This window comes from Eimeria necatrix, genomic scaffold, assembly GCF_000499385.1.
Source record: "Eimeria necatrix Houghton genomic scaffold, Enh_scaff227, whole genome shotgun sequence".
Lineage (NCBI taxonomy): Eukaryota > Apicomplexa > Conoidasida > Eucoccidiorida > Eimeriidae > Eimeria > Eimeria necatrix.
The window spans coordinates 22,025-48,014 of NW_013652866.1; the positions used below are offsets into that span (position 1 = coordinate 22,025).

General features: G+C 52.4%; 4 protein-coding genes across 4 annotated transcripts; 2 read left to right on the forward strand and 2 right to left on the reverse strand.

Annotated features, from left to right (window-relative positions):
• Positions 1-5,672: 5,672 nt before the first annotated feature.
• Positions 5,673-10,639, forward strand: ENH_00031090 (zinc finger (CCCH type) protein, putative; the record flags this gene model as incomplete). Its single annotated transcript, XM_013580158.1, has 4 exons — positions 5,673-6,179; positions 7,768-7,982; positions 8,903-10,497; positions 10,536-10,639. The coding sequence occupies 4 exons, from the start codon at positions 5,673-5,675 to the stop codon at positions 10,637-10,639; spliced, it is 2,421 nt and encodes an 806-aa protein (XP_013435612.1).
• A 4,011-nt stretch (positions 10,640-14,650) lies between these two features.
• ENH_00031100 (hypothetical protein, conserved) lies at positions 14,651-14,989 on the reverse strand (the record flags this gene model as incomplete). Its single annotated transcript, XM_013580159.1, has 1 exon — positions 14,651-14,989. One exon carries the CDS (start codon positions 14,987-14,989, stop codon positions 14,651-14,653), a length of 339 nt encoding a protein of 112 aa, XP_013435613.1.
• Positions 14,990-21,282: 6,293 nt separating this feature from the next.
• Positions 21,283-25,253, reverse strand: ENH_00031110 (hypothetical protein; the record flags this gene model as incomplete). Its single annotated transcript, XM_013580160.1, has 7 exons — positions 21,283-21,381; positions 21,838-21,945; positions 22,627-22,753; positions 23,002-23,116; positions 23,647-23,802; positions 24,053-24,692; positions 24,993-25,253. The coding sequence occupies 7 exons, from the start codon at positions 25,251-25,253 to the stop codon at positions 21,283-21,285; spliced, it is 1,506 nt and encodes a 501-aa protein (XP_013435614.1).
• A 337-nt stretch (positions 25,254-25,590) lies between these two features.
• ENH_00031120 (hypothetical protein) lies at positions 25,591-25,990 on the forward strand (the record flags this gene model as incomplete). Its single annotated transcript, XM_013580161.1, has 1 exon — positions 25,591-25,990. A coding segment is annotated over one exon (400 nt), but the record flags the coding sequence as incomplete, so codon positions are not given.

Consider the following 25,990-nt stretch of genomic DNA (forward strand, 5'->3'; position numbering starts at 1 on the left):
GCGGAGAGCGCCTGGGAGGAAGTGGCTTACTGAGGTGGATGAACCTGTCTTCTAACAAGGAGGGATTTGAAAACTTAGCATAAAGCTTGAAGTTGTTGGAAGTATTCCAGGGCTCCACTGAATCCCTGAGCCACGTCTTGCGGCAGTAGGATACTAGGTATAGTTTCGCATCTGTGCTTGTCAATCAAACCAAGGGAGAAACAGGAAAACTACAGTGGAAATGAATGGTACACTAACCGTCCAGATGCAACGGTACAGGCCAGCGCCTCAACAATCTGGTTAAAGAAATGCTACCTCTTCTGGAGGCCTTTGGTAGGAGGCATATGCTGCAGTTCCCCCTAAAAAGGTGAAGCAACACGGAATTGAGCTATACATAACATGCATGCGGGCAAAAATAATGTGACGTGCGTCTGCTTGCTTTCGTCGAGGCTTTGCCCGTGAAGGAGGAGCTGACGAACCTTATATATTCCAAGCATTAGGTTAATCTTGCTCATAATCACATTTGAAAAAGTGGTTGTTCCACTTACATCCGTGTGAGCCTTTGTATTTCACGCTATAATGCTCGTAAGCTGCCGCTAGTAAGCAGCATAGTCGCCGACGTCTTCTACTGAATCTTGATCACCATCGAATAAATGCGTTTTCAGTGCCTGATTCCTCTTTCCGAGCCATCACGGGAGCCGCAAATGGAAACGTCGGTATGACGAACCACCTTGCCGCCAACATCGGCTAAATATCCTTGCATGCTTCTAGCTTTTTGCTTTTGAGATAGTAAATGCCTGCATTGTTTAGGCCTTTACATGCCTTTACGAAGGGGGAGATTCAGTCAGTGATCCATTCCTCCCACTGAAGTCACATCATGTGGCAGTTAGCCCATAAAGAGACAACTGCGCTAGCAGACGGCCCTGCGGCCAGCAACATGATGGTTTGCTGTGCTAAAGTCACTAATTAAACTTGATGGAGATAAGACCTCGTGCTACCAGCTTAACACGTTGAGGTTTTTCGAAGTATCATCCAGAATTTGTGTGAAGTTACAAGGGCCATAATTCTCTTGAGCTGCGTCTTTTCCGCATTGCCCAGCTTCCGGATCCTGCAGAGTCGCACCCCCGGATATCTTCAGTACCTTGTAAGTGCCAGACACAACAGCAAGAATTCCACTTATCTTTGCAATTCGCTTTTAGCCCGCGTCTCCGCTGTTTGCTCATTTCTACCCGAGGAGTGTCTGGCAGCATACTTGGAGCTGTCGAGCATCTCCAAACTCTCGCCATTCTGCAAGCCTGCCTAAGAATCATGCGTCAGGCATGCAGAACGCAGCACTGAAATCTGGCCCAGAAATGGCCATCAGGGTCATATAATTCAGAATATATAGACTGACGAAGTAAATAAAAATGAGGGAATCAGCCCTTGTGTGAGAAGGCCCGGTGGGCGTTGTAGTTTAGCCCAGGGTTTAAAGCTGGAGAGCGGCACTGAAGTTGCAGTGAGCCGCATGCCCATGCAGTGAAACACTGGAAGCGGGCAGATGTTTCCGGGACGTTGGGACTCGCGATAATGCTGCCTATACTTTTAGCGGCTAACTGTGTCCCTCTTCATCAGTACTGCTAGGAGTGGACCCGTATATCCAGAAATAGAGAGACACGTAGGAACTGAGCTGTGCTTCGCTCATTACAAAGTATCTCTTATGCGGCGAATGGTGTGCGTCACGTGGCATCTTCCTTTGTCCCTTTAATGTCCAACTGTGCTGGAAGCATATTACCAGCACTACCTTCTATTCTTAGGGATTCTGTTTAAGCTGAGAAAGTATTGGGGACACACACACACACACACACACACACACACACACACACACACACACACACACACGCACACACACACGCAAACACATACACACGTACACATATACATACACACAGACACACGTAAACATACGTACACACATACATATAATATATATATATATATTATATCTATACATACGCACACTCACAAGCCAGTGCTGAAGTGCAATCCCTTTACATGGTAATCTCAGGCTAGCATCAGCGGTGCTGGAAAAGTGAAAGCTGCCTCAAGCTTTCTTTCCCTTACGTCACGGAGAAGACGGTATCTGCTCAACTGATGCTCTTTGTTGCAGTCCATAGCGAACACTTGCAGCAACAGGCAATTCTTTATCACTTCAGATGCCCCGTACAGTGTATTCCACATATTTTCAATATTCAACTGAGGCAGCAAAAACGATGAGGACCACGCGCCTACCAGAGCCTGGAATAACACGTTCCCAAGCTCCGCACGCTCAGAATCTGCCAGTCGTCTTCGTTTTTTCCAAGCATCCATCCAAAGAACCCACATCGGCAGTAGCCTTTCCTTGTGTTTTTACCGCCAAAGCTTTTGAAGGCGCGCATTCAACGCCTTGCCACATTTCCTCTGAGGTAAAACCCACTTCGTGAGGGCGTCCCGGTCTGTGTTGTCCTGTTAACAGACTTCTCACCAATTCGTCGGTGGCTCCTGATTCACAAAAACCCCCTATAGCAGTTTTCAAATTTTCAAATTTTATGTGCCACAGAATGCAAAATGTTTTTTGAACTCCCCACGTTCTAACGGCCAAGTCATGCATAACTGGCCTCGGTGATCTACTCTGTTGCAAAGAGAGCCAACGCCGCGTGCCTTGGCTTTTGTCACTGGCTAACACGGGTTACTACTCCCATGCAAAATTTCCCGCATTTCCAAATTGCTTTTGGGTTTCTGCACGTCAGGAGCCCACAAGGAAAGCGCAGGCCTCTCCAGCCCTCCTTGTAGGACATCACCGATTTGCTGAGGACGCATCGCGGCTTACATATCCCTGAGAATACGTTTTCATTCATAGATTATGTTGAAAATATACTCTAATTATTTTCCGGCTAAGAAAACCGCCAAATCAGCTCGGAGCTCTAGCTAACTAGGTTCAGTAGATTCTGCTCTACTCTTCTCGAGCCTTGTTTATTTTCAGAACTCGCTGCACTTATTTTGTTGCATATTTCGTTTCTTGCAATGCGTTGGCTAATCCATTTATTTTCATAGTAGCCTGTGTCTTTCTTGGCATGATACATCATTGGACTGTTGTGGGCACTTAATGGACCGTTGAAACGCCTGCTGGATTCGCTTGATTTTGTGTTACTCCCGCCACCACTAGGTTTGGGCTTCCACTCGCCACAGTTGACGCAAGCTACAATTTTGACCTGAGGCCTTTTTCCACCAATTCAGCATCAACATGTCAATTAAACGCTCCTTTGTTTGCCCCTATAAACTTTTGGCCTGCAGTGCTAAACCTCATGCTGGTTGAAAAAGGCACTTTCTTTCCTTTGATAGCGCTGTTCCACTGGCCAGTGGAGGAGGCTCCGAAATGAATATACACCTGTTGCACAGACAGCGATACAAGGGACCTTATGATAGGTTTCCTTAGCTAAGCGCTGCTTGGCAGACCTGTCGAGTCGAACGTTCGTTTTATGCCAATTAAAGCGGTTTCTATTCAGCTTCCAAAAACCCTTATGCGTCGCGTTCGAACATTAATTGTAGCCCTCAACGCTCTTTTAGAGCATGCCTTAGACAGCTTTTGTACTGAAAGGGCAAGCCTATTGCAGACACGAACTTAAGGGGCACTAGAAAACGCTCGAGAGTGATGCAGGACAGAAAATGATCTGGAAGTTACCAGCTGAGTGAAGCAATTTCAGCACTTCAGAGTCAGTGGCAGCTATGTAAGGCCAGTCTGCCGGCTCCGTTGTAGACCGTTCTCTAGCGAAATATCCCCATAAAGGGCACATTATTACATATTATTTCACAAAAGGTATAGGTAACTTGATAAAGTGCTAGCCTTTCTATCTTTTGGCCTTCTGAAGCCAATGGATAAAGCCTCCCATGTGTACTCGAAGGTGGGCTGAGGGTACCCGCTGAGCATCTGGTGCCATTCACTAACGATACTTCAAAAAGGCCACAAGGGCGAATTCATCCATGCTAGGGAGTGGTTGGTGCGTTGAAGATTTTTGGTGGGGGATGATCGGGAGTACACCACTCCACAGCAGCTGCTCTTGTCGCACTGGTTTTATTCTAAAATTCCATTTTTGTCGAAAAATGTTTAAAAGACCCACAAAAAACAGCATTTGAAGCTTCTCCGACCTTCCGAGGGAAGCAAAACAAGAATTTCATTTTGTCTACTGCGCCTTGCGGCGGCGCGAAAATTTGACATCCCGGATCTTTCAGCATTCCACACATACTTAGCACTATTTGAAGCTCTCCCTTTGTACTTTGTAAATGCAGTTAACACTTCGATCCTTGCTTTTAATTTTCAAGTTTCCAGAGCACTGGTCGCTGCCCCCTCGGTGAACGGAGCCCTAGACAAGGACTGATTTGCAGGGTTTTGACTCCTGAAATAAAAGTATTATTTTCCACACTTTATAATGCAGGAATGTGGGAAAGTGAAACTCGTTCATGCGAAAACAGACAAGCCCACCAACTCTTGGCTGGGAGTGCTAAGTGCAGCACTTGATGATGTCCCCGAGTCTGCCGGTATTTTTTAAGCTTTAAACTTTACTTATAATCAAAATGCATGCATGTCTGGGATTTGTATGGTATTTATTAGTCCAAGTTGCCCTGGGCTAACTTGTGCTGCGCTGCATCGACTCCACGAGGTGTTGCGCCTATGTACACCGTAACTCCTGCGCGCTGCGTAGCAAGTATTTGGGGGAGTCCGAGTCTAGAAGTGACATATTCAAGTGAAATTAAGCCTGAATAATATCTTTTTTAAATTAAAAAATAAGCAAACGCGGCTGGCGGCTCGCCGCGAGTGCCCCGTAGCAGCAGGAGAAAACGGTGGTCCAGCCCATGCTGTGCGTGGGGGTTAAAAAAGCGCATCTGGGATGAGTCCAGAGCGTCTCAGGATAACAACACTGCTCTAAAGATACTTCGAAATGGAATTATTTATTGGATTCGACAAAAGGAGGCTTTTTGCGGCTCCCCCCTCCCTGGGAGCGCCTGAGCAACTCGCACGGCAGACACTGGCGGGCGGTGGGGAGAGCAGGCCAGGGCGTGAGTTTGCACGTTTCTGTTCACTGTGATCGTCTGTTCTGTGTTTTTACGCTTTTTTTTCTTTTTGTTTCACTTTTAATAGCTGTTGTTCATTCTGACCCACTGAAACAGCTATATATGAGGTATATGGGTTCTGTTTTGCTCTCCACTCGAGAGTGTATGGTCCACCTGGACAGGGAGGTGTCGAGACACTGCAGCCCACGTGCATTCCGTGGCAGATTCGCGGGAACTAGAGTTTATTTCCTCAGCATTTTGCATTTCATTTGCTGATTGGGCTCTGGAAAGGTCCTCCATACATGTTTTTAGACCCATTTTTACCCCAAGTGAACTGCGTTGTTGGCAGGCAGGGCTAAGAGTTCGGCGAGCACATTTCGCGCTTGTTTGTTTGCGGGGAGCCCCTGTAAGGCTCGTTCTTAGTCTGTTTCTCTCTTCTTTTATGCGTATCTCCCTTTGTTCTCTGTTGTGGCGTGTTAGCTGCAGCCGATAAGTGTTTTGATTCCACCTTCCTGCCTTGACCCCTTAGGACACGGTTCCAGTTCAGTTGTCTGAAAGCACTGGGCGTAAAGATCCACAGCCAGACAGAAATGGCTCAAACGCATGCACAGGCCGCCTCTACCCCCACTATGGCTGCTTCGATTGCTGCAGACAGGGACACAGACGCTGCGCTGCTGCTGCTGACTCAAGAATCCATGCTGCTGCACGAACAGCAGCAGCAACAACAGATGCAGCAGCGCCACCAGCTCCTTCAGCAGCAGCAGCTGCAACAGCAGCAGCAGCTGCAGTTAGTGCTGCGGCAGCAGCGGCAGCAGCAACAGCAACTGCAGCAACAGCAGCTGCAGCAACAACAGCAGCTGCAGCAGCAACAGCAACTGCAGCAACAGCAGCAGCTGCAGCAGCAACAGCAGCTGCAGCAGCAGCAGCGCCTGCAGCAGCAGCAGCGGCTGCAGCTGAAGCAGCAGCAGAACCCGACAGGCACCGACTCCGAGGTGACAAACTCTTCAACTTCTGTTCATGAAACATCGCATGCAAATGAAGCAGAAGCAGAAGCTCCTCCTGCTGCTCCCCGAACTCCAAGGCACTCAGCAGCAGCCAGTTCTCCGGCCTGTCTGCTGCGCCCGCAGTTCGTAAAGGTGCTTTTCAATTAATTAATTAAACACTCCCTAAAGGGGTTTTGCTGCTGCACTTCGTTGCTGCTGCTGCTGCACTTCGTTGCTGCTGCTGCTGAAGGGTTTTTAAGGACTGCCAGTGCGTCTGCATGCGCTGCAACACTTTGCTGCTGCTCTCGAACATGTTTACATTTATATTTAATTATGTACATGCGTATGTGGGGCAGCTAGGAGCAGCAGAACTGCGGGCAGCAGCAGCACTGCTGGCAGCAGCAGCACTGCTGGCAGCAGCAGAGCTGCTAGCAGCAGCAGAACTGCTAGCAGCAGCAAAGCATGCAGAGTATGAGCCATGGATCTTTGTACTTTTACTCTGTCTTTTGTGCAAGTCTTTATGACGAAGTGTCTCTCCTTGGGCCCACAAAGGTGCTGTTCTGTGTACCAACCTGCATGCATGCATGCATGCATGCGTTTATTAATGCATGCATGCACCCCTGCATGCATGCATGCATGCATGCATGCATGCATGCATGCAGATCCTGAGCTTTAATGGAAGCCCGCGTTTGTGGGGCTGCTGGTGCCGCGCAGTGTATGGACAGCGGAGCGCCGTTGAAGTGTGGATCTGAATAAACGTTTTGTCACATTGTGGCAGTTATGAATTAATTTCTTATTTGTCGATTCTGCATGCACTCGAAACCACTTGTTCTGGATCATTTATTCCCCATTTGTGGAGAGTGCATGCATTTAGAACCAGTTGTTCAGGTGCCTTTGTTCTTTATTTGAGGCGCATGCTTGCATTTAAAAACATTTCTTCTGGAGTATTTATTCTTTCAGGTGCATGCATGCGTTTAGAACCACTTGTTCAGATGTGTTGATCCTTTACTTGAGGCGCATGCATGCGTTTAGAACCACTTGTTCTAGTGGATTTATTCTTTACTTGAGGCGCATGCATGAACTTAGAACCACTTGTTTTAGTGTATTTGTTTTTTATTTGAAGAGCCTGCGTGCATTTAAAACCACTTGCTGTTCTGGGTTCATTATTTACTTGAGATGCATGCATTCATTTAGAACCACGTGTTCTAGTGCATCTATTCTTTTTTTGAGGCGCATGCATGCATCTAAAACCACTTGTCCAGGTGTTTTTGTTCTTAATTTGAGGCGCATGCATGCATTAAAAACCACTTGTTCTAGTGCACCTAATCTTTATTCGAGGCGCATGCATGCATTCAGAATTTGTGGCTGCGTTTGGCTGCGGCTGCACAGAGCTGCTCGGCAGTTGCGGGCAAAAAGCCCCAAAATGCATGCAAAAGTGGAGGCCCAGGAATGGGTGGCCTCGCTGGCGGGCGTTTGGATTGTTGCTGTTCTTCAGAGCGTGCAGAGGCATGCATGCACTAGCGTATGTGACTGCGCCTCTGCATGCATGCATGCATGCCCGCATGCATGCATGCGTGCATGCATGCATGCGTGCATGCATGCGTTTCTGCTGCTGCTGGGGCTTGTTCGGGGCTGCTGCGCGAGCGCGCATGCATGCATGCGGGCTGCGGCGTCCACAGGAAGCCCCAGAAAGAGCTGAAATGGGCAAATGGGGCTGCATGCGTTTGGGGCTTTTTTGCAGACCAAAATGTGCCCCTACCTGCAGCGGGGACTCTCTTGTTCCCGGGGAAGCCGCTGCCTCTTTGCCCACGACCGAGAGGACTTGAGGCCTTTGCCGGATTTGCGCCAAACGCGAATGTGCCCGCAAAAGAAGCTCCACGGCGAGTGTACAGACCCCGCCTGCGCCTACGCGCATGCAATTGAGGAGCTCAAACACACTTTGCCTCTTTACAAAACGTGAGGACTTCAACACAACGCATGCAGCCCCACGCCCCCACTCACAAGCAACTAAATTAATTTCATATTAATATATATAATATATATAATTCATTCATTAACTTGAAGGAGCACCTAGTTGACCAGCCTGCATGGCTAGACCTGCGGTGTACAGACAGAACAAAAATAAAACATGCAGCAGCTAAATAGCTTAGTGGCAGATTAGGCAGCTAACAGTATAATGGGGAATATTCAAATCAGTATTTGTTTAGTGAGAAAAGAATTCATTACGCAGATGAAGTACTTTGCGCGCTGCAGGCAGCTGTGCACTTGAGGCGCCGGCTGTGCGGCTAGCTAGCTAGCTAGCCGCACAGGCTGGCTAGCTAGCCATCTAGCTGGTCAGGTAGCTAGCTAAACGGCCAGATAGCTAGCTAAATAGCCAGACAGCTAGTTTGTCAGCTGTGCAGCTAGCTAGCTCGCTGAGTAGCCGGCTTGCTGGTTTGTCAGCTAGCTAGCTAGCTAGCTAGCTGTCTAGCTAGCTAGCTTGCCTGTAAGCTGGCGAGCTGGCTAGTCGGCTAGCTTGCGAACTAGCTAGGTAGCTAGCTAGCTGGCTAGCTGGGCAGTTTGCCCACGCGGCACAACTTTGCCTTAGCTTAGCCACTTGTTTTGGTAGCTTCTGAGTTGAGACTTCATGGACACTGGCTAGCTGCTAGAAAGGTGCTGCTTCCTTAATAATGCATGCAACAAGTTGGTTGGAGAAGCATTTTGTTTAGCAGCAGCAGCCACCGAGAATGCTGAGTTTTAAAGGCCTGCTGCGGAAGGAAGCTAGCTGGCCTTCTCCACCCGCAGCAGCAGCAGCTGGCCCAGCAGCAGCAGCAGCAGCAGCAGCAGCAGCAGCAGCACAGGGGGAGCCTTTTTGAGTAATTTTTTGCTGCTTTCAGGAATTTGTGTCATGGATGGAAAAAAGGAAGATGCACTGCAGGGGATGGCTGCCGCCACGCACACGGAATAGAGGAGTTGAGGCAGCACCGGAACTTCAGGAGGAAACGCAGGGGCCCCACAGAAGCTGCTGCTGCAGCAGCAGCAGCAGCAGCCGGGGCAGCAGCGTCAACTGGGACGGAAACGGCTGCTGCCACGGGGGCCTCGCTGGCCCCGCAGGCTGCTGCGCATTCGCCTGCTGCTGACGAAGGTGCTGCTGCAGCAGCTGCTGCTGCTGCAGGGTCCGAAGCAGCAGCAACAGTGTCTCGTTTGTCGCTGGACTCGAAGGCAGCTTCCTCTGCAGCAGCAGCAAACTGCACATTCTTCCACCCGCTAATGCGCGGCGCAGCATCAGCGGACGACGCCGACAAAGTCCCAGAGCAGCAGCAGCAGCAGCAGCAGCAGCAGCAAGGCTTCGACGGTCTGCTGCTGCCGGAGTACGGGGGCAGCACAGACCCTCTGTGTCAGCTGCCGCTGCCCCCAGTTCCTGCTTCTCTAATTGCCCACAGGAGCTTCAGCTTTCCCAAAAGCTTCGATGACATTGTTAGCAAACAAGCAGCAAAAGGGATGCAGCAAGCAGCACTGAGTTTGGCTGGCCTGAGGGCTGTGCGACACAAGCAGCCGGCGCAGAAGCAGCACCTGCTGCAGCCGCAGCAGCAGCTGCAGCAGCAGCTGCAGCAGCAGTTGCAGCAGCAGCTCCAGCAGCAGCTGCAGCAGCAGTTGCAGCAGCAGCAAAACACTTTGGACTGGCCGACGGAGCTCCGCAGGTCGCTCGAACTGCAGCAGCAGCAACTGCAACAGCAACTGCAGCAGCAGCAGCACCAACAGCTTTTGCAGCCATCTTTTCAGCAGCAGGGACAGCTACAGCAGCAGCAGCAGGAACAAGACCAGTTTTTCAGTGAATGGACAAGCGATCTGCTGAAGGCTTTAGACCTTAAGGAGCTGCAGCGGCAGCAGCAACACTGCGGCCATCAACAAGTGCAGCAGCAGCAGCAGAAGCAGCAGCAAGAACTTGGAGTTTTCACGAACTACCGGCTTTCGGGGCAGGCCCGCGAGCAGCCAGCCGAGGAGGCAGGGATTGTTCCATTAAGTTTACTGCAGCCTCCAGCTGCAGCAGCAGCAGCAGCTGGTGCTGCTGCTGCTGCTGCGAACGGGGATGTAGGCAATTTTCTTAGAGAGAGCATTTTTGAGTCACCGGAAGGGAAGGCGCTGCAGCTGCAGCAGCAGCTGATGCTGCAGCCGTGGGACAGCAGCAGCCCGCGCATGCACAGACAAGACCTGCAGCAGCTGCAGCGACAGACACAGCAGCAACAGCAGCAACAGCGGCAGCTGCAGACTCTAGAAGAGCCTTTCCGGAAGCACGCGGCGCTGCAAAGGCTGCTGCATCTTTTCTTGTCGCAGCACGACGTCTCCACTCCAGCAGCAAGTCCCACAGCAGCAGGAAGCAGCAACAACAAACCCTGCAGCAGCAGCAAACCGCTAACAAGCAGCAGCTGCAGCAGCAGCAGCAAAAGCGGCAATGCCATATTCCCCCCCTTGTACCCGCCTGCAGCTTCAGGTGGACTGCAGCCTTCGTCCCTGCTTTTTACGGTGCAGAAGCACAAGCAGCAGCAGCAGCAACAGCAGCAGCAGCTGCTGCTGCAGCAGCAGGGAACGGAGATGTTTTGTGCCAAGACAACTCCGCTGGAGACAGTCAATGATAAGGGACTCCCTGCTGTTCCCGTGTCTCCTTTGTCTTTACCTGCAAATGAACAAGACCAATTTATTAACAGAAATAAATACATTTTAAACTTGCCTTTCCAGATTTCTGATGGGGGGCAGCAGGGCCTCTGGGGGGCTCTCGACACAACAGGTGGTGCGCCTCACGACCGCGCCTTGCAGCACGTGCAGCAGCAGCAGCAGCAGCAGCAGCAGCAGCAGCTGCAGCAAAGCCCGCAGGATCCTCTGCACCCGGCACAACAAGTGCTCAGCCGCCGCCAGCACGAGCTGCAGCAGCAGGAGCAGCAGCAGGAACAGCAGCAACAGATTGTTGCAGCTGCAAGTGGAGAAACTCGGGACACCCCACAGCAGCTGCAGCAGCAGCTGCAGCAACAAATGCAGCAGCAAATGCAGCAGCAACAGCAGCCCATCCCCGAGGGCTTTGTCCCGAGCACCCTGCTCGACAGCAGCTCAGGAGCAGCAGCAGCAGCAGCAGCAGCATCAGCAGCAGCAGCTGCCTCAGCTCCCGCTTCCGGTGCCCCAAGAGAACACCCGCAGCAGCAGCTGCTGCTGCGGGGCGCAGCATCGGCGCCTTGTGAGCTTCTTCACCCTCAGCAGCAGCAGCAGCAGCTCCCGAAGCAGCAGCAGCAGCAGCAACTGGGAACATCTCGATCTCCTTCCCCGAAGCAGCTGCTGCTGCGGGCCCTTTTGTCCCCGCAGTCGGAAGCCTTTGCCGAGGGAACTAGGGACTGCTTTGTGCCCCCTGCTGCTGCTGCTGCTGTGCAGCCGCTGCAGCAGCAGCAGCTGCAGCAGCGGCAGCAGCACGCGGAAGAAAGCGCCGCCAGCAAACTGGCAGAGACAGAAGAATGCGCGTCCACGCAAACCTCCCGGGGAAGCGACTACAGGTCTTAGTTGCAGCAGCAGCAGCAGCAGCAGCAGCAGCGGCCTGCGGTGCAGCAGCAGCACGAACTTTAGCAGCAGAGCAGCAGCGGCGGGAGCCGGTAACAACAGCAGCGAGAGCTGCTGCTGCCGCTTCTGCAGTGGCTGGAAGGGCAACAATAAAGTGCTGCTTGCTGCAGCAGCAGCAGCGGCGTCAGCATAAATGGTAGCAGCAGAAGCAGCTGCAGCTGCAGGTACACCCGTGCTCTTTGCTGCAGCAATAGCAGCAGCAGCGGAAGCAGCAACATGGGGGAGAGACGCAGCAGTCTCGTTGGAGTTTGGTTTCTCATGCTTGTTTGTCTCAGCAGCAGAGACGTAGCTCTTAGTGATGGGCCCTTTGCTGCCTGCGCTGCAGCAGCAGCAGCAGCAGCAGCAGCAGCAGCAGCAGCAGCGAGCCGCTGCTGGGCTCTAGCGCCGCCTCGCCGCCCTTTGTCTCGCGGGCGCGGCCTAGTGCCCCTGTGTTTGTTAAAGAAGCTGAGAGGCGCAGAGCGGAAGCAAAAAGAGAGGAGTGGCTGGCTGGGGCAGCAGCAGCAGCAGCTCCGGAGCAGCAGCAGCAGCGGCTCCGGAGCAGCAGCAGCAGCAGCTCTGGGGGTTTTTGTGGGTCTCGGGCGCAGCAGCTGCGCAGGGCTTTCGCCCCAGCCTCTTCGCAGCCTCTGGATTTATATCTTTTGCTTCTGGATTGAAATGAAAGTCTTTTTGCGCTCTTGCTTCCGGTGTCGAGCGAGCCCCCAGGCTTGCGGTGTATGTACACTTCACCCTTTCCGGCCCCGCCGCTGCGCTGCGCTGCAGCAGCAGCCAGGTGTACAGACACTCGCGGCGGCGGCCCCGCGCTGCCTCCGCCCCGCATGCGTTTCTCCCAGCCCTGCATGCATCTGTGCATGCGCGCATGCATGCGCGCATGCAGGGCTGCATGCACGCGTCCGCGCTGCAGCCGCCGCTGCAGGCGCGCGTGCATGCGCATGCATCCGCGCATGCATCCGCGCATGCATGCGCATGCATGCATGCATGCATGCGCATGCATGCGCATGCATGCGCATGCATGCGCATGCATGCAGGGCTGCATGCACGCGTCCGCGCTGCAGCCGCCGCTGCATGCGCGCGTGCATGCAGCCGTGCATGCGCCGCTCGCTGCATGCAAGCCCTGCGTGCCTGCCTGCATGCGCCGCTGCATGCATGCGCGCTCCTAGCCGCGCATGCATGCGAGCTGTTGCATGCGCGCATGCATGCGCATGCGTTGAGGCGCAGCAAAAGCCCCAAATTGGAAGGTGAAGTTCTTCTGCCCTTCTGGCCCATTCACATTTGCTGCAGGGACCCGTCCCTGCCCCGCGCCTTGGCAGCAGCAGCAGCAGCAGCTGCTGCTGCTGCCCAGCGCCGCGCTATTGTTACTGCTGCTGCTGCAGCCCACTGCCCTGCTGCTGCTGCTGCTGCTGCTGCTACAGCAGCAGCAGCGTGGCTGCAGAGAGGTACTTGTTCAAGCACCACCGAAATCTGTCTGTCTCAAGAGAGTTTCTTTGTTCATATTTCCGCCACTTGTCGAGTCTCACGCTGCTGCTGTTGCTGCTGCTGCTACTGCTGCTGCTACTGCTGCTGCTGCTGCTGCTGCTGTCATTTTCGCTGCAGCTGCTTCTCGCTGTCTCTGTGGGTGTCTCTTTTGTGTCTTTCGCTTTTCTTCCTGTATCCTTTGTCTCCTTTTTTCTGCCTCTTATTTTTCTCTCTTATCTCTGCTGCTGCTGCTGCTGCTGCTGCTGCTGCTGCTGCTTGTCCTTTCTGCTTTTGTGTCCTCAGTTTGCTGCTCCTTCCTGTCTCCTTCTGTGACTATTTATCTATTTGCTTTTTTATCTTTTGCTTCTTCTAGATAGCTGCAGAGAGATTTAGAGATATATAATTGACACAAAAAAGTTTGCTGCTTGTGTCTCTGTTTCTGTCTCTTTAGTCTAAATCCAGTCACTTTTGCTGCTGCTGCCGCTGCTGCTGCTGCTGCTGCTGCTGCGGCACGACGCCCAGGAGCAGAAGAAGACACAGGGACTCTCGCCGTTTTTCTCCCTCAGCCTGGCACGGAAAAAAACACACAAACTGCTGCTGCTGCTGTGGCTGTTGCTGCAGCTGCTGCAGCTGCTGCTGCTGCTGCTGCAGCAGCTGCTGCTGCTGAGGGCAAACACAGGCCGCAGTTGGCCGACACGAGTAACAGCAGCAGCAGCAGCAGCAGCCCATTCGCATGCCAGTGCCTCCCCAACAACAACAGGCATATAGAGGCAGAACAGCTGCAGCAGTAACAGCTGCAGCAGCAACAGCTGCAGCAGCAACAGCTGCAGCAGCAACAGCTGCAGCAGCAACAGCTGCAGCAGCGACAGCTGCAGCAGCAACAGCTGCAGCAGCGACAGCTGCAGCAGCAACAGCTGCAGCAGCAGCAGAGACGTCCCCAACACGAGCAGCAGCAGCACGAGCAGCAGCAGTACGGGCACTGACTGCAACAGCAGCGGAAGCACCATCAGCAGCAGCAGCCACAGCGAAAGAGCTGCAGCAGCAGCGAAAGCGCCTTCAGCAGCAGCAGCAACGGCGACGCAGCAGCAGCAGCAGCAGCAAATTGTTGTCTTACCCCGAGGCCAGCAAAAAAGCATTTGTTAATTACTTCTTTTCCTTTGCTTTTTATTTCTCTTTTTGCAATTTCTGCCACAGAAATGCAGCGGTTTGCTGTGTTCACTTTTGCTGCCAGACACACTGCGCCCTCCTGCAGCAGCAGCAGCAGCAGCAGCAGCAGCAGCAGCGGCAGCAGCAGTGTCGCTTGGGCTGACTTGAGCCTTTAAACTTTATTTTTAAAGAAAGGCAGCAGCAGGAGCAAAAGTGGCGAAAATGCATTTGCTGCTGGGGATGCTGCTGCTGCTGCTGCTGCTAATCCTTGTTGCTGCTGATGTGTGCTGCTGTAGGCAGCGCAGCAGCTAGTTCCTGCAGAAGCTGTTGCTGCAGCAGCAGGGCCATCCGCAGCAACAGCAGCAGCAGCAATAGCCGCAGCAGTAGCAAGATCCCTAGCAGCAGCAGCAGCAGGTGCCGCAGCAGCAGCAGCAAGAGCCGCGACGTCAGCAGCAGCAAGAGCCGCAGCAGCAGCAGCAGCAGCAGCAGCAAGAGCCGCAGCAGCAGCAGCAGCAGCAGCAGCAAGAGCCGCAGCAGCAGCAGCAGCAGCAACCCACCTGTCTCAGTGCGTTGATGGCCTTTTCTGCTGCCTTTCTCAGCCGGCCGCCGGAGCCGCGGTGCACCCAAATGTGGGGGCAAGGCAAAGACTGCAGCACTTGATCAACTGACTTGCTGCTGCTGCTGCTGCTGCTGCTGCTGCTGCTGCTGCTGTTTCTGCTGCTGCCGGGCACGCAGCAGGAGCCCGCTGAAAGTTCTCCTTCACTAGGGCCTTTATCCACCTCCATCTGGGGCTCTTCTGCTCAGGGGCTTTGCAGCAGCACGCATGTGCCTCGCGGCAGCAGCAGCAGCAGCAGCAGCAGCAGCAGCAGCAGCAGCAAGTGCACTCAAGAAGCAAATGGCCAGTAAGATGAGTAATTTCTCGGTTTTTCTTTCTTTTCTTCTTGATTTCTGCTGCTGAGGAGAATGGAGCTGCTGCAGCTGCCCCTTAAGACAGAATTTGATGCAAAATGCAAAAAGAAAACATTAAATGGTATTTATTCTTTTGCTGCTTCCCACAGCCTGCACACAAAGGCGAAGAAAGCAGGGAAGAGCTCGCGGTGGAGAGTGGGGCTGCATGCACCGGCCTCTGTGGCATTTACGGACTTGAAATGAAATAAATAATAAATTAAAACTTTAATATTCCATTTAAAATGGATTTGGCGAGGTCTTGAGGCCAGAATAATACTAGCAGGAGCAGCAACAGCAAGCGCAGCAGCTGCAGCTCTCCCAGTGGCTACTGCTGCTGCTGCTGCTGCTGCTGCTGCTGCTGCTAACAGGGCCGCCTTGTTTGTTTCATGGGGCCCGCTTGGGGGAAGATCTGTGCTGAGGACACACTGCTGAGGAATGGCTGGAATCCGTCCAGCAGCAGCAGCAGCAGCAGCAGCGACAGCGACGATTGCAGCGGCAGCAGCAGCAGCAGCAGCAGAACCAACAGCAGCAGAAGCAGCAGCAGAGGCAGCAGCAGCAGGAGGGCACGGAAGAAACTGCCTAATAAGGGCCCCTCCGGGGGCCCCTTAGCCTCTCGCCTGCGGGCAGCAGTACCATGGGGCCCCCCATTTTAGTCTTTTAATCTTTTCTTTCTTTTTATGAAAACAAATTCATTTTGCTGCTGCTGCTGCTTCTGCTGCTGCTGCTGCTACAGAAAGCCCTCTTAATGACGTCCTTAGGTCTTGGGGGTGTGCAAAGTCTGTCAGCAGCGCAGCTGCTGCTGCTGCTGCTGCTGCTGCTGCTGCTGCTGCACGCAGATAGCAGCTGCCTCTCCCTTGCTGCTGAGAAGGAACGGCGCTGCAGACCGCCCCAGGAGCATCATATAAGACTCAAGCAGCAGCAGCAGCAGCAGCAGCAGCAGCAGCAGAGGCGCCACAGGTCAGTGGCTGCTGGAGGCCTGCTGCGGTGTTGTAGCCTGCAGTGCCAGAAGCAGCAGCAGCAGCAGCAGCAGCAGCAAAAGCAGCAGCAGGTGCGAGTGCAGCCCCACCGGCCAAGGGAACACAAGGATGCAGCAGGTGCAGCATTTATAGGTTTAAGAGTTCCGCAGGCAGCTGCTGGTGCAGCAGCAGCAGCAGCAGCAGCAGCAGCAGCAGCAGCAGCAGCAGCAGCAGCCACTGCCGCTACAGCTGCTGGCCCATCGCCGAGGTGCAGCCATTCTGCTGCTGCTGCTGCGCGTATTGGCTTCACCGCCTCCCCAGCAGCAGCAGCAGCACCAGCTGCAGCAACGACAGCAGCAGCTACAGCAGCAGCAGCACGACACCCACCTCGTTTGCTTTGCAGCAACTCGGCCATCAACGGGAACAGCAGCAGGAGCAGCAGCAGCAGCTGCAGCAGCAGCAACAACAGGAGTTCCCTGCTCTGCAGCTCTGGTGATTATTTTAAGGGTTTTGCTTCTCTTTCATATCAGCATAGGCCATCAAGCCTCACGGCAGCAGCAGCAGCAGCGAGAGCAGCAGCAGCAGCGAGAGCAGCAGCAGCAGCAGCAGGGAAGGCAGCGGCAGCAAAAACTGCAGCAGGAAAAGCAGCAGCAGCAAAAGCAGCAGCAGCAAATCCCAAACTGAGAACGGCGCCACCCTCACGCAGCGCAGCAGAAGGAAATATCCTAAAGCCGAGGGCAGCAGCAGCAGCTCCTGCAGCAGGCCGTGCAGCAGCAACTGCAGCAGCAGCACCGCATGCAGCAGCAGCAGCAGCACGAGGAGCAGCAGCAGCAGCACGAGGAGCAGCAGCAGCAGCAACGGCAACTGGCGCAGCAAAAGCTGAAGCAGCCGGCGCGCGTGAAGCGGCTGCAGGAACACCCGCAGCAGCTGCAGCAGAAGCCGCAGCAACAGCAGAAGCAGCAGCAGCAGAAGCAGCAGCAGCAGCAGCAGCAGAAGCTGCAGCAGCAGTAGCAGCAGCAGAAGCCCCTCAAGCAGCAGCCTACGGAGCCCGCAGCTACCGCCTTGTGCTGCTGATGAGCGGCCAGCTGAGTGTAGTCGAGACTCAGTGCATAGTGAGGACTTACTACTTGCAGCTGCTGCGCGCAAAAGGTAATTGATTTAAATCTTTTAAAATAATTAATTTAATTTCATTTAAATAAATTAATTAATTATATTTAAAATAAAAACAAATCTACACACGTGCGCGCGACGGCGCTGCAGCCAGTGGCTCGCGACCCCTGCAGCCGCAGCTGCTGCTGCTGCTGCTGCTGCTGCTGTTTTATTTCTTTTGAGCTCTGGAATTTGGAGCGAATTTCATTTAATTTGTTTATTTATTTTTCATTTAATTAAATAAATGAAATAATAATTCGTTTAATTGGATTTCAAGAAATGCGAAATGCAGAACAGCAGATCAGCTTTTCAAGTTTTCTGAATTTCATGTTTTCTTTTATTTAACATTTTTAACTTCAATTAAAATTAAATAATTAATTCTTTGCATTTTTATTTTGCATTTCATATTTATTTGTTTTAATGTTGTTCTAAATAACAATTAAAACTTTTGCATTTTTGCAGATTTGAATTATTCATTTTTTATTTTTAAAAATAAAATTAAAAGAAGTTCAAATAAATGAAACGGAAGAGGAAAAGACCAATTAAAAAGTGAAAAAGAAAAGAAAATAAATTCAATGAATTCCATTTGTTTCGCTGCTGCTGCTGCTGCTGCTGCTGCTGCTGCTGCTGCTGCTGCTGCTGGTTTGCTGCAGCCAGCGGCGTGAGGGTTTACTACCGGGGCCTCCGGGGTTTGTCAACAGCAATAAAAGGAGAAGCAGCAACACACTTCGTGGAAATTCTCTGTCACCTTTTTCCTGCTGCTGTTCATCCTTTCAGAATGCGGCTGCAGCACGACGCCCACGTCCTCCGGTGCCCCCAAACCCTAAACCCTAAACCCTAAACCCTAAACCCTAAACCCTAAACCCTAAACGCCTTGCGGCGCTTCAGGCCACTCTTGAGATGCATGCAGCGCATGCAGGGCTGAAAGACTCTGCGTCACTTTTACTGCTCAGGATGTAGGCGGCAACTGCAGCAGCAGCAGCAGCTGCTGCTGCAGCAGCAGCAGCAGCAGCTGCAGCAGCAGCAGCAGCAGCAGCGGTGTGTGGCTTTGCGTGTGCGTCACAGGTTCATGTTTTTGAATTTAGAAAAGCAAAAGGGAGTGGATCTTGAGGCCCTATTAGCTGCTGAGGACTAGAGCAGCAGCAGTTCAAGACAAGCTGCATGTTTTGCTGCAGTGCAGCAGCAGCAGCAGCAGCAGCAGCAGCAGCAGTTGTGCATATTTAGTGCCACTTCTCGCGCTTTTTGTGTCTCGGGGATAAAAGTTCAAATTGCAAAAAGCTGTTGTCTTTTTGTTTCTTGTTTCCCTCCGAAGTCTCTTTCCTGAAGAATTCAATTTAATGATTTAATTCAATTAATTAATTAATTCCATTTAATCATTTAATTAAAATTAATTTATCCGCAAGAAACCGGCAGTGGAACTGAGCAGCAGGCGCAGCAGCAAACGCACCGGCATCACGAGCTGCTGCTGCTGCTGCAGCTGCTGCTGCAGCTGCTGCAGCTGCTGGCGCTGCAGCAGCAGCATGGGAGAAAATTCAGGCCCAGCAGCTGCCACGGCTGCCTCTGCAGCTGCTGCAGTTTTGTAAGTCCGCCCATAGCGTGTCAAGAAGGGGATTCTGCAGCAGCAAACAATAAATCTTTTTAATTTGTTCAACTTAGTTCGAGCAGCAGAGCAGCAGCAGCAGCAGCAGCAGCAGCAGCAGCAGCAGCAGCAGCAGCAGCAGCAGCAGCAGCAGCTGTCTACCTCGTCAGATAAGCGCCAATGGCAGACGGAGGGCCATGGGACAGGGAAGCCACCGTTTTCTGCTCAGCAGTTTGCCAGGGTTTGGGGTTTGGGGTTTAGGGTTTAGGGTTTAGGGTTTAGGGTTTAGGACTGACGGAAGACTGCACAAGGCGCCTCCACTCGTCCTCGAGGGCCTCCTTTTCTTGCCGAATCTGCGGGAGGTGTTAATGAAGAAATTGGAAATGATTTGAAAAACTAAAAAAGAAAAAAAAGAAATAAATAAAATAATGAAGTAAATAAAATAAATGAAAATAAATTCCTTTTTCGCTTTCTGATTTAATTGGCTGCAGCAAATTGTTTTGCTGCTCACCTTGGCGAGCTTTTGGTCTTGTTCGTCAATTTCTGAAAATTCAAATTGGCTCGTTTTCAAGTTTTCTTGAAGTGGAGTCTGGGGCGTCACCTTCTTGAATTGACTCTGTGTTGGGAAAAGAATCAATAAAAGACAAAAATAAACATTTAAAGTTTTAAATTTTATTTTATTAAAGTGAAATGATTCATTTTATTCAGAGAAAGCTGCGGCTGAGTGTCGATTTCAAGTTCTTGCCTTCGTACGGCCGGTGGAAAGGCCAGGGGAGGGTGTCGGCCGGCCTGGCCTTTTCGAGATGAATCGATCTGGAGGCGAAGTTGAGATTTGGAACTTCGCGAAGATTTTTAATTATGAATTCAATTTCGAAAAGTTGTACATCATTGGGCTTTGAGTTGTGCGCGCATCCTCGGCGTTGTCGGTGACGTAGGGCGTGCGCCCAACCAGTGACATGAGCAGGTTCTGAATCACCGCTCGAGGCGCTCTTGAACGAATTCCCATTGAAGTAATGGGTAAAAAGACGAAAAAACAAATTAAAAACACTAAAGATCGCGTCATTTGGTTCCATTTTGCGTTTTTTCTGCATTTTCGCGCAGCCGCTCGCAAACACCATTCAAGGGTTTCGGGTGTACGTGCAGCTCCGCGAGCAGTGCGCATTCTGCGAATTCAAATTCATGTTTCACTTTCGACATTTTCAACTTTTGCAAAATACCATTTCCAGCTCGTTTTAACTCCAATTCTTCACAAATAACTCCTCTCCCACAAACTGTTCTTCAGTTTCGTACAATGTTTGTGTGTTCTTGGGTAGAACACTCATCAGTCACAAGGAAAAAGGATGGAATTGAAGGCAAAAAGGCAAAGATGCAAAGTAAAGATGAAAAATTGTGAAATATAATTAAATTCAAAATTCACTCTAGTGCTTTTGAGTCAACCTCAACTCCCTAAACCCTGCCTGCACTTCTCTCCGCATTTAAGTTGCAATCAGCTTCGAGACTTAGGCTGAAAATAACTCACGAATTTATTTGTTTTCGAGTTTGACGCGGCAGCAACTGCAGCAGCAGCAACAGCAGCACCAACAACTGCAGCACCAACGACTGCAGCAGCAGCAAGTGCAGCAGCACCAATTGCAGCAGCCTCACCCTCTCCATTGTTGACAGGAGCTTCCTCCGATGCCTCGTCTAAACCCTAAACCCTGAGTGCTAAACCCTAAACCCTAAACCCTGAAGCGGACATCCTGGAGAAGGGCTTTACCGGGGGTCTTTTGCTGCTATTTTTGACTGTGGCTTCAATTCAAATTGAATGCCTAGTGAGCAGCAGCAGCAGCAGCAGCAGCAACAGCAGCAGCTGCTGCTGCAGATGCAAATGCAGCAGCAAAGCCCGCTTCGGAAATAAAAAAAGAATTAATGAGAAGTTCGCTTTCAAATGTGCGAATTAAAACTGCCCTTTCATTGCAGAAATGCATCATATATATAACAAAATTATATTACAATTAAAATCTTCATTCCGAAAGTTTCAACAAGCATTTGCTTGTTTTGCTGCTTCCTTTTGCTGCTGCTGCTGCTTTATTTGCTGCTGCCTCTTGCTGCTGCTGCTGCTGCTGCTGCTGCACTTCACTCCGGCACCAGCAGCTTTTCTATTTTGTGCGTCCAGCTGTCGTAGCGGTAGAACTTCCGGCTGTCCCCGAAGGAACAATCTGAAAAGAAAAAAGCCTCTAAGTGCATGCATGCATGCATGCATGCATGCATGCATGCATGCATGCATGCGTGCGTGCATGCATGCATGCATGCATGCACGCTGGGGCTGCATGCGCTCTTGCATGCGCGCATGCAATGGGCGTCCAGCGGCTGCCGGAGGGTCTCAGTGGCTTTTGGCCCAGCCCCAAACCCCAAACCCTAGGCCCCGAACCCCAAACCCTAAACCCTAAACCCTAAACCCTAAACCCTAAACCCTAGACTCGCCTGCGTTGCACACGATCATGTCGTCGGGGTGCTTCGGGTCCACTTTGGTGAAGGGGGGACAAGTAGTGTCGCACAAAAACAGCTGCAGCAAACGCATGCATGCATGCATGCATGCATGCATGCATGCATGAATGCATGCATGCATGCATGCTTGCCCAGGCCAACTCGCACCCCCCGCAAACGCATGCATAAGTGGCAGCTTCGCGCGGTGTACGTACACCCCACGCTGCTGCTAAAGCGACGCACACACGAGCGCAACCAGGCCAACTCGCATGCATGCATGCATGCATGTATGCATGCATGCATGCATGCATGCATGCATGCATGCATGTTGGCATGCATGCACACGCGCATGCATGCGTGGACCATGCGAGTATGAACGCGTGCACGCACGCAGGCAAAACGCACGCATGCGTGCAAACCTGCATGCATGCATGCACGCATGCATGCACGCATGCATGCACGCATGCATGCACGTACGCATGCATGCACGCATGCATGCATGCATGCATGCATTCATGCATGCGTGGGGGCTGACCAAGTTGGGAGTGGGGAAGAGGAGGAGGCTGCTGTCTTTGGGCTTGGCGAGGCGGTGGTCTGCGCGGCAGGGGCACAGGTGGGCTTGGCCGAGGATGGTGTTCAGTACCTGCGCAGCAGCAGCAGCAGCAGCAGCAGCAGCAGCAGCAGCAGCAGCAGCAGCAGCAGGGATTTCGACAGCAAAAAGCCCGCAGAAGACAAGCACGAGAAGCTGCAGCAAAGCTGCAAACCCCTAGAGGACCCCGGAGAGCCAACAGGGTCTGGGGTCTTCGGCGGCGAGGGTTTGGGGTTTCAGTTCGAGGGTTTAGGGTTTAGGAAAGGGTTTAGGGTTTGGGCGAGGGTTTATGGCCTGCGCTAGGGCGCGGGAAAGGCTGTGAGTGCTGCACTAGGGTTTAGGGTTTTCGTGCTGCACTAGGGTTTGGGGTTTGCGTGCTGCACTAGGGTTTAGGGTTTGAGCGCTTTCCTAGAGTTAAGGGTTTGCGTGCTGCACTAGGGTTTAAAGTTTAGGGTTTAGGCTTTGGGGATTTTAGGGTTTAAGCGTTCTGCACCAGGGTTTAGGGTTTGAGCGTTTTATTAGGGTTTAGGGTTCGCGTGCTGCAGTAGGGTTTAGGGTTTGCGTGGTGCACTGGGGTTTAGGGTTTGCGTGCTGCAGCAGGGTTTAGGGTTTGCGTGCTGCACAAGGGTTTAGGTTTTGAGCGCACCAGTAGGGCTAAGGGTTGGGCGCTGCAGTAGGGTTTAGGGCTTAGGGTTTAGGGTTTAGGGTTTAGGGTTTGCGGCTGCATGCACTGACAACTTTGTCCAGGTTTTGCTGAATGCTTTCGTTTTCATCAAAACCCCCCGTCAAAAAACACTCCGTGGAAAGAGCAGCATAAATGTCATGTCTGAAGAAAGTCATGAGGCAGCAGCCCTGGCGAATCCTGAGCAGCAGCAAACCAAACGCAAGCCCCCGCTGCTGCTGCTGCTGCTGCTGCTGCTGCTGCTGCTGCTGCTGCTGCTGCTGCTGCTGCTGTGCGGCGGTGGGGGCTCCGCAGCGGCCGCCGGGCTGCCGCTGCGGGCGCTTCAGCAAACGCAGCAGCAGCAGCAGCTGCAGCTGCAGCAGCTGCTGCTGCTGCGCTTACTGCTGCTGCTGCTGCTGCTGCTGCTGCTACTGCTGCAGTGCCTGTACCTGCAGGGGCTAGTGGAGAAGCAAATTCTTTCTTTTGCTCCTTTAAACTGCTGCTGCATGCGCTCGATGAAAGGCTGCGTGTACACCGGAGCTACTGGCAGCCGTGGCAGCGACTCTGCAGCAGCAGCAGCAGCAACAGCAGCAGCAGCAAACGCGGCACGTCAGAAGCTCATTGCGGGTCTTTTGACCCTGCAGCAGCAGCAGCAGCAACAGCAGCAGAAACAGCAGCGGGAGCAGCAGCTGGGGTGTACAGACACCTCGCGCGAAACATGGGTCTTCTGGGCCTGGCACGAAGACAAAGTAGCAGCCTGAGTTCCGCAGCAGCAGAAAGAAGAAACAAAAAGAATAAATAAATAAATAAATAAATAAATAATAAATAAATATATAAGTGGAATTAACAGAAAATAAGAAACAAAAAGATAAAAAAGATAAATAAAACGAATTAAATCCCAACTGGCAAAAGATTCCGCGCTGCTGCAGTGTCTGTCCAGCTGCTGCTTGAAGAAGCCGAGCTGAGCTGCATGCATGCAAAACTTTGGATTATTTAATTTATTTATTAAAATAAATAAATAAAATAAAGAATAAAGTTGCAAAAGACTGCAGCAGCAGCAGCAGCAGCAGCAGCAGTGCTGCTGCGCTGCGCACTTTCCCCCAGCGCCTTGAACTTGTTCACAATTAGGGTGTACAGACACCCCAAACCCTCGCCCAAGTCTTTTCCATTTTCTTTTTCTTCAAAATTCCCCAAAAAGACAAAACCCGCAGCAAGGGGTTCTCCGCTGTCTTCCGCCTCCGCAACAGCGCCTGCAAAACCCTAAACCCTAAACCCTAAACCCTAAACCCTTGGCCCCGAATTCCCAACCCCCGAGCCCAAACCCTTACCCCTAAACCCTAAACCCTAAACCCTCAAGGGGAGCCCAGAGAATTCGCCGAAGGGCCATTTGTAGCTGAAACTCAATTGCAAGTTCCTTGCTGTTGTCTCTACCCTCTTCGCCAAACCCCAAACCCCAAACCCTAAACCCTAAACCCTAAACCCTAAACCCTAAATTCAGACCTGCGAAGATTGCCTCGAGGAGCTTGAGGTCTTTGGGGTTTGTGAATTGTATTTGGCTGATGATGTACCACTGCGTGCTGCTGGGTTTATTTTCAGCAGCAGCAGCAGCAGCAGCTGCTGCTGCTGCTGCTGCTGCTGCGGGGCTGTCCTCCTCTGCTGCTGCTGCAGCGCCCCCCTGGCCCTTTTGGGCCACTATGAAGTCCGCGAGCTTGTCTATGAGGCTGCTGCTGCTGCTGCCCCCCCACGACTGCAGCAGCTGCTGCTCCACTCTTGCTGCTGCTTCTGTCTCTTCAAAAAGAGACAAAAAAGAAAAGTCCAAAGGAGACAGTCTTGGCCCGAAGAAGCTGCTGACGTCTCCGCTGGGTTTGCTGCTGAGGCCCGCCGGCAGCAGGCTCTTGCTGCTGCCCCTGCTGCCGCTGCTGCTGCTGCTGCTGCTGCTGCTGCTGCCCAGGTAGGTGCTGGCTGCTGCTGCTTCCAGCTGCTGCCGCCGCAGCCTCGTGCTGCAGTAAAATGGATCTTGCTGCGGCAGCCGCGGCAAATGCACAACTCCAACAGCAACAAAAGGAGACAAATCGGAAGCAAAAGATCCTTCAACCAGCACCACGTGGCCTTCTCCAAACAGCCCCAAACCCACTGAGCACTGCAGCACAGCAGCAGCAGCAGCAGCAGCAGCAGCAGCAGCGCAGCAGCAGCAGCAGCAGGTGGGGCGCAGAAGCAGACGCCGCGCAGGGGCGGCGGCACCGCAGCAGCAGCAACAGTAGCAGCAAACACACACTGCAGCACACACTGGGACAGCAGCAGGAGCAGCAGGAGCAGCAGCAGCGCAGCAACAGCAGTGCAGCAGCAGCAGCAGCAGTAGGGGAGTGCTGCTGGCTGTTAGTGAGCTCTTGACAGTAAATGATAAAATGCAGAATTAATTATTGTGCAAAACTCCTCTAACAGCCGAAACACACGCTTGCTGCTGCAGCTGCTGCAGCTGCTGCAGCTGCTGCAGGTGCTGCAGTTGCTGCCGAGCTGCTGCAGCTGCTGCAGCTGCTGCTGCAGCTGCTGCAGGTGCTGCCCAGCTGCTGCAGGTGCTGCCCAGCTGCTGCTGCCGCAGCTGCTGCAGCTGCTGCAGTTGCTCGCCAGCTGCTGCCGCCGCAGCTGCTGCTGCTGCTGCTGCTGCTGCTGCTGCTGCTGCTGCTGCTGCTGGTGGCTGCATTGAGGGAAAGTGGGGCTTAAATGGTATTTATTCACCTGAGGATGTAATTTTAATTTGACTTTTGTGCAAAAACCTTCCAAGAAAAGTTCCTGGTTTGCGTCGGCCCCCAAACAGCCCAGCAAGAATTGCTGCTGGTGGAAAGCTCTGCTGCAGTGGTCCACCAGAGTGACCTGCAGCAAAAAAGAAATAATTTAATTCAGCAATTTAAAAATAATTTAAAAGAAAAAGACAAAAAAGAGCTGCCAAAGATGCAGACAGACTGCTGCTGCTGCTGCTGCTGCTGCAGCTGCAGCAGATTGCAAAAAGCTGGCGAGAAAACAATTTCAACAAGTCACAAATGCCCCAGACGAGACACAGGCAGCAGCAGCAGCTGCTGCAGCAAGACCAGCAGCAGCTGCTGCAGCAAAAGAGATGCGCGCACGAGCAGCAGCAGCAGCAAGAGCAACAACCAAAGCAGCAGCAAGAGCAAGAAAGCTCCGTAGAAGCAGCAGCAACTGCAACAGCACGAGCAGCAAACGCAGCAGAAGCCCCCGAACTGGCAAAAGCAGCAGCAAAAACAGCAGCAGCAGCAGCAGAGAGAGAGAAGCAGCAGCTGCAGCAAGAGCAGCAGCAAGAGAGGCAGCAGCATGAGCAGAAAAATCAGCAGCAGCGCCAGCAGCAGCGCCAGCAGCAGCAGCAGCAGCAGCAGCAGCAGCAGCAGCAGCAGCAGCAGCAGCAGCAGCAGCAGCAGCAGCAGC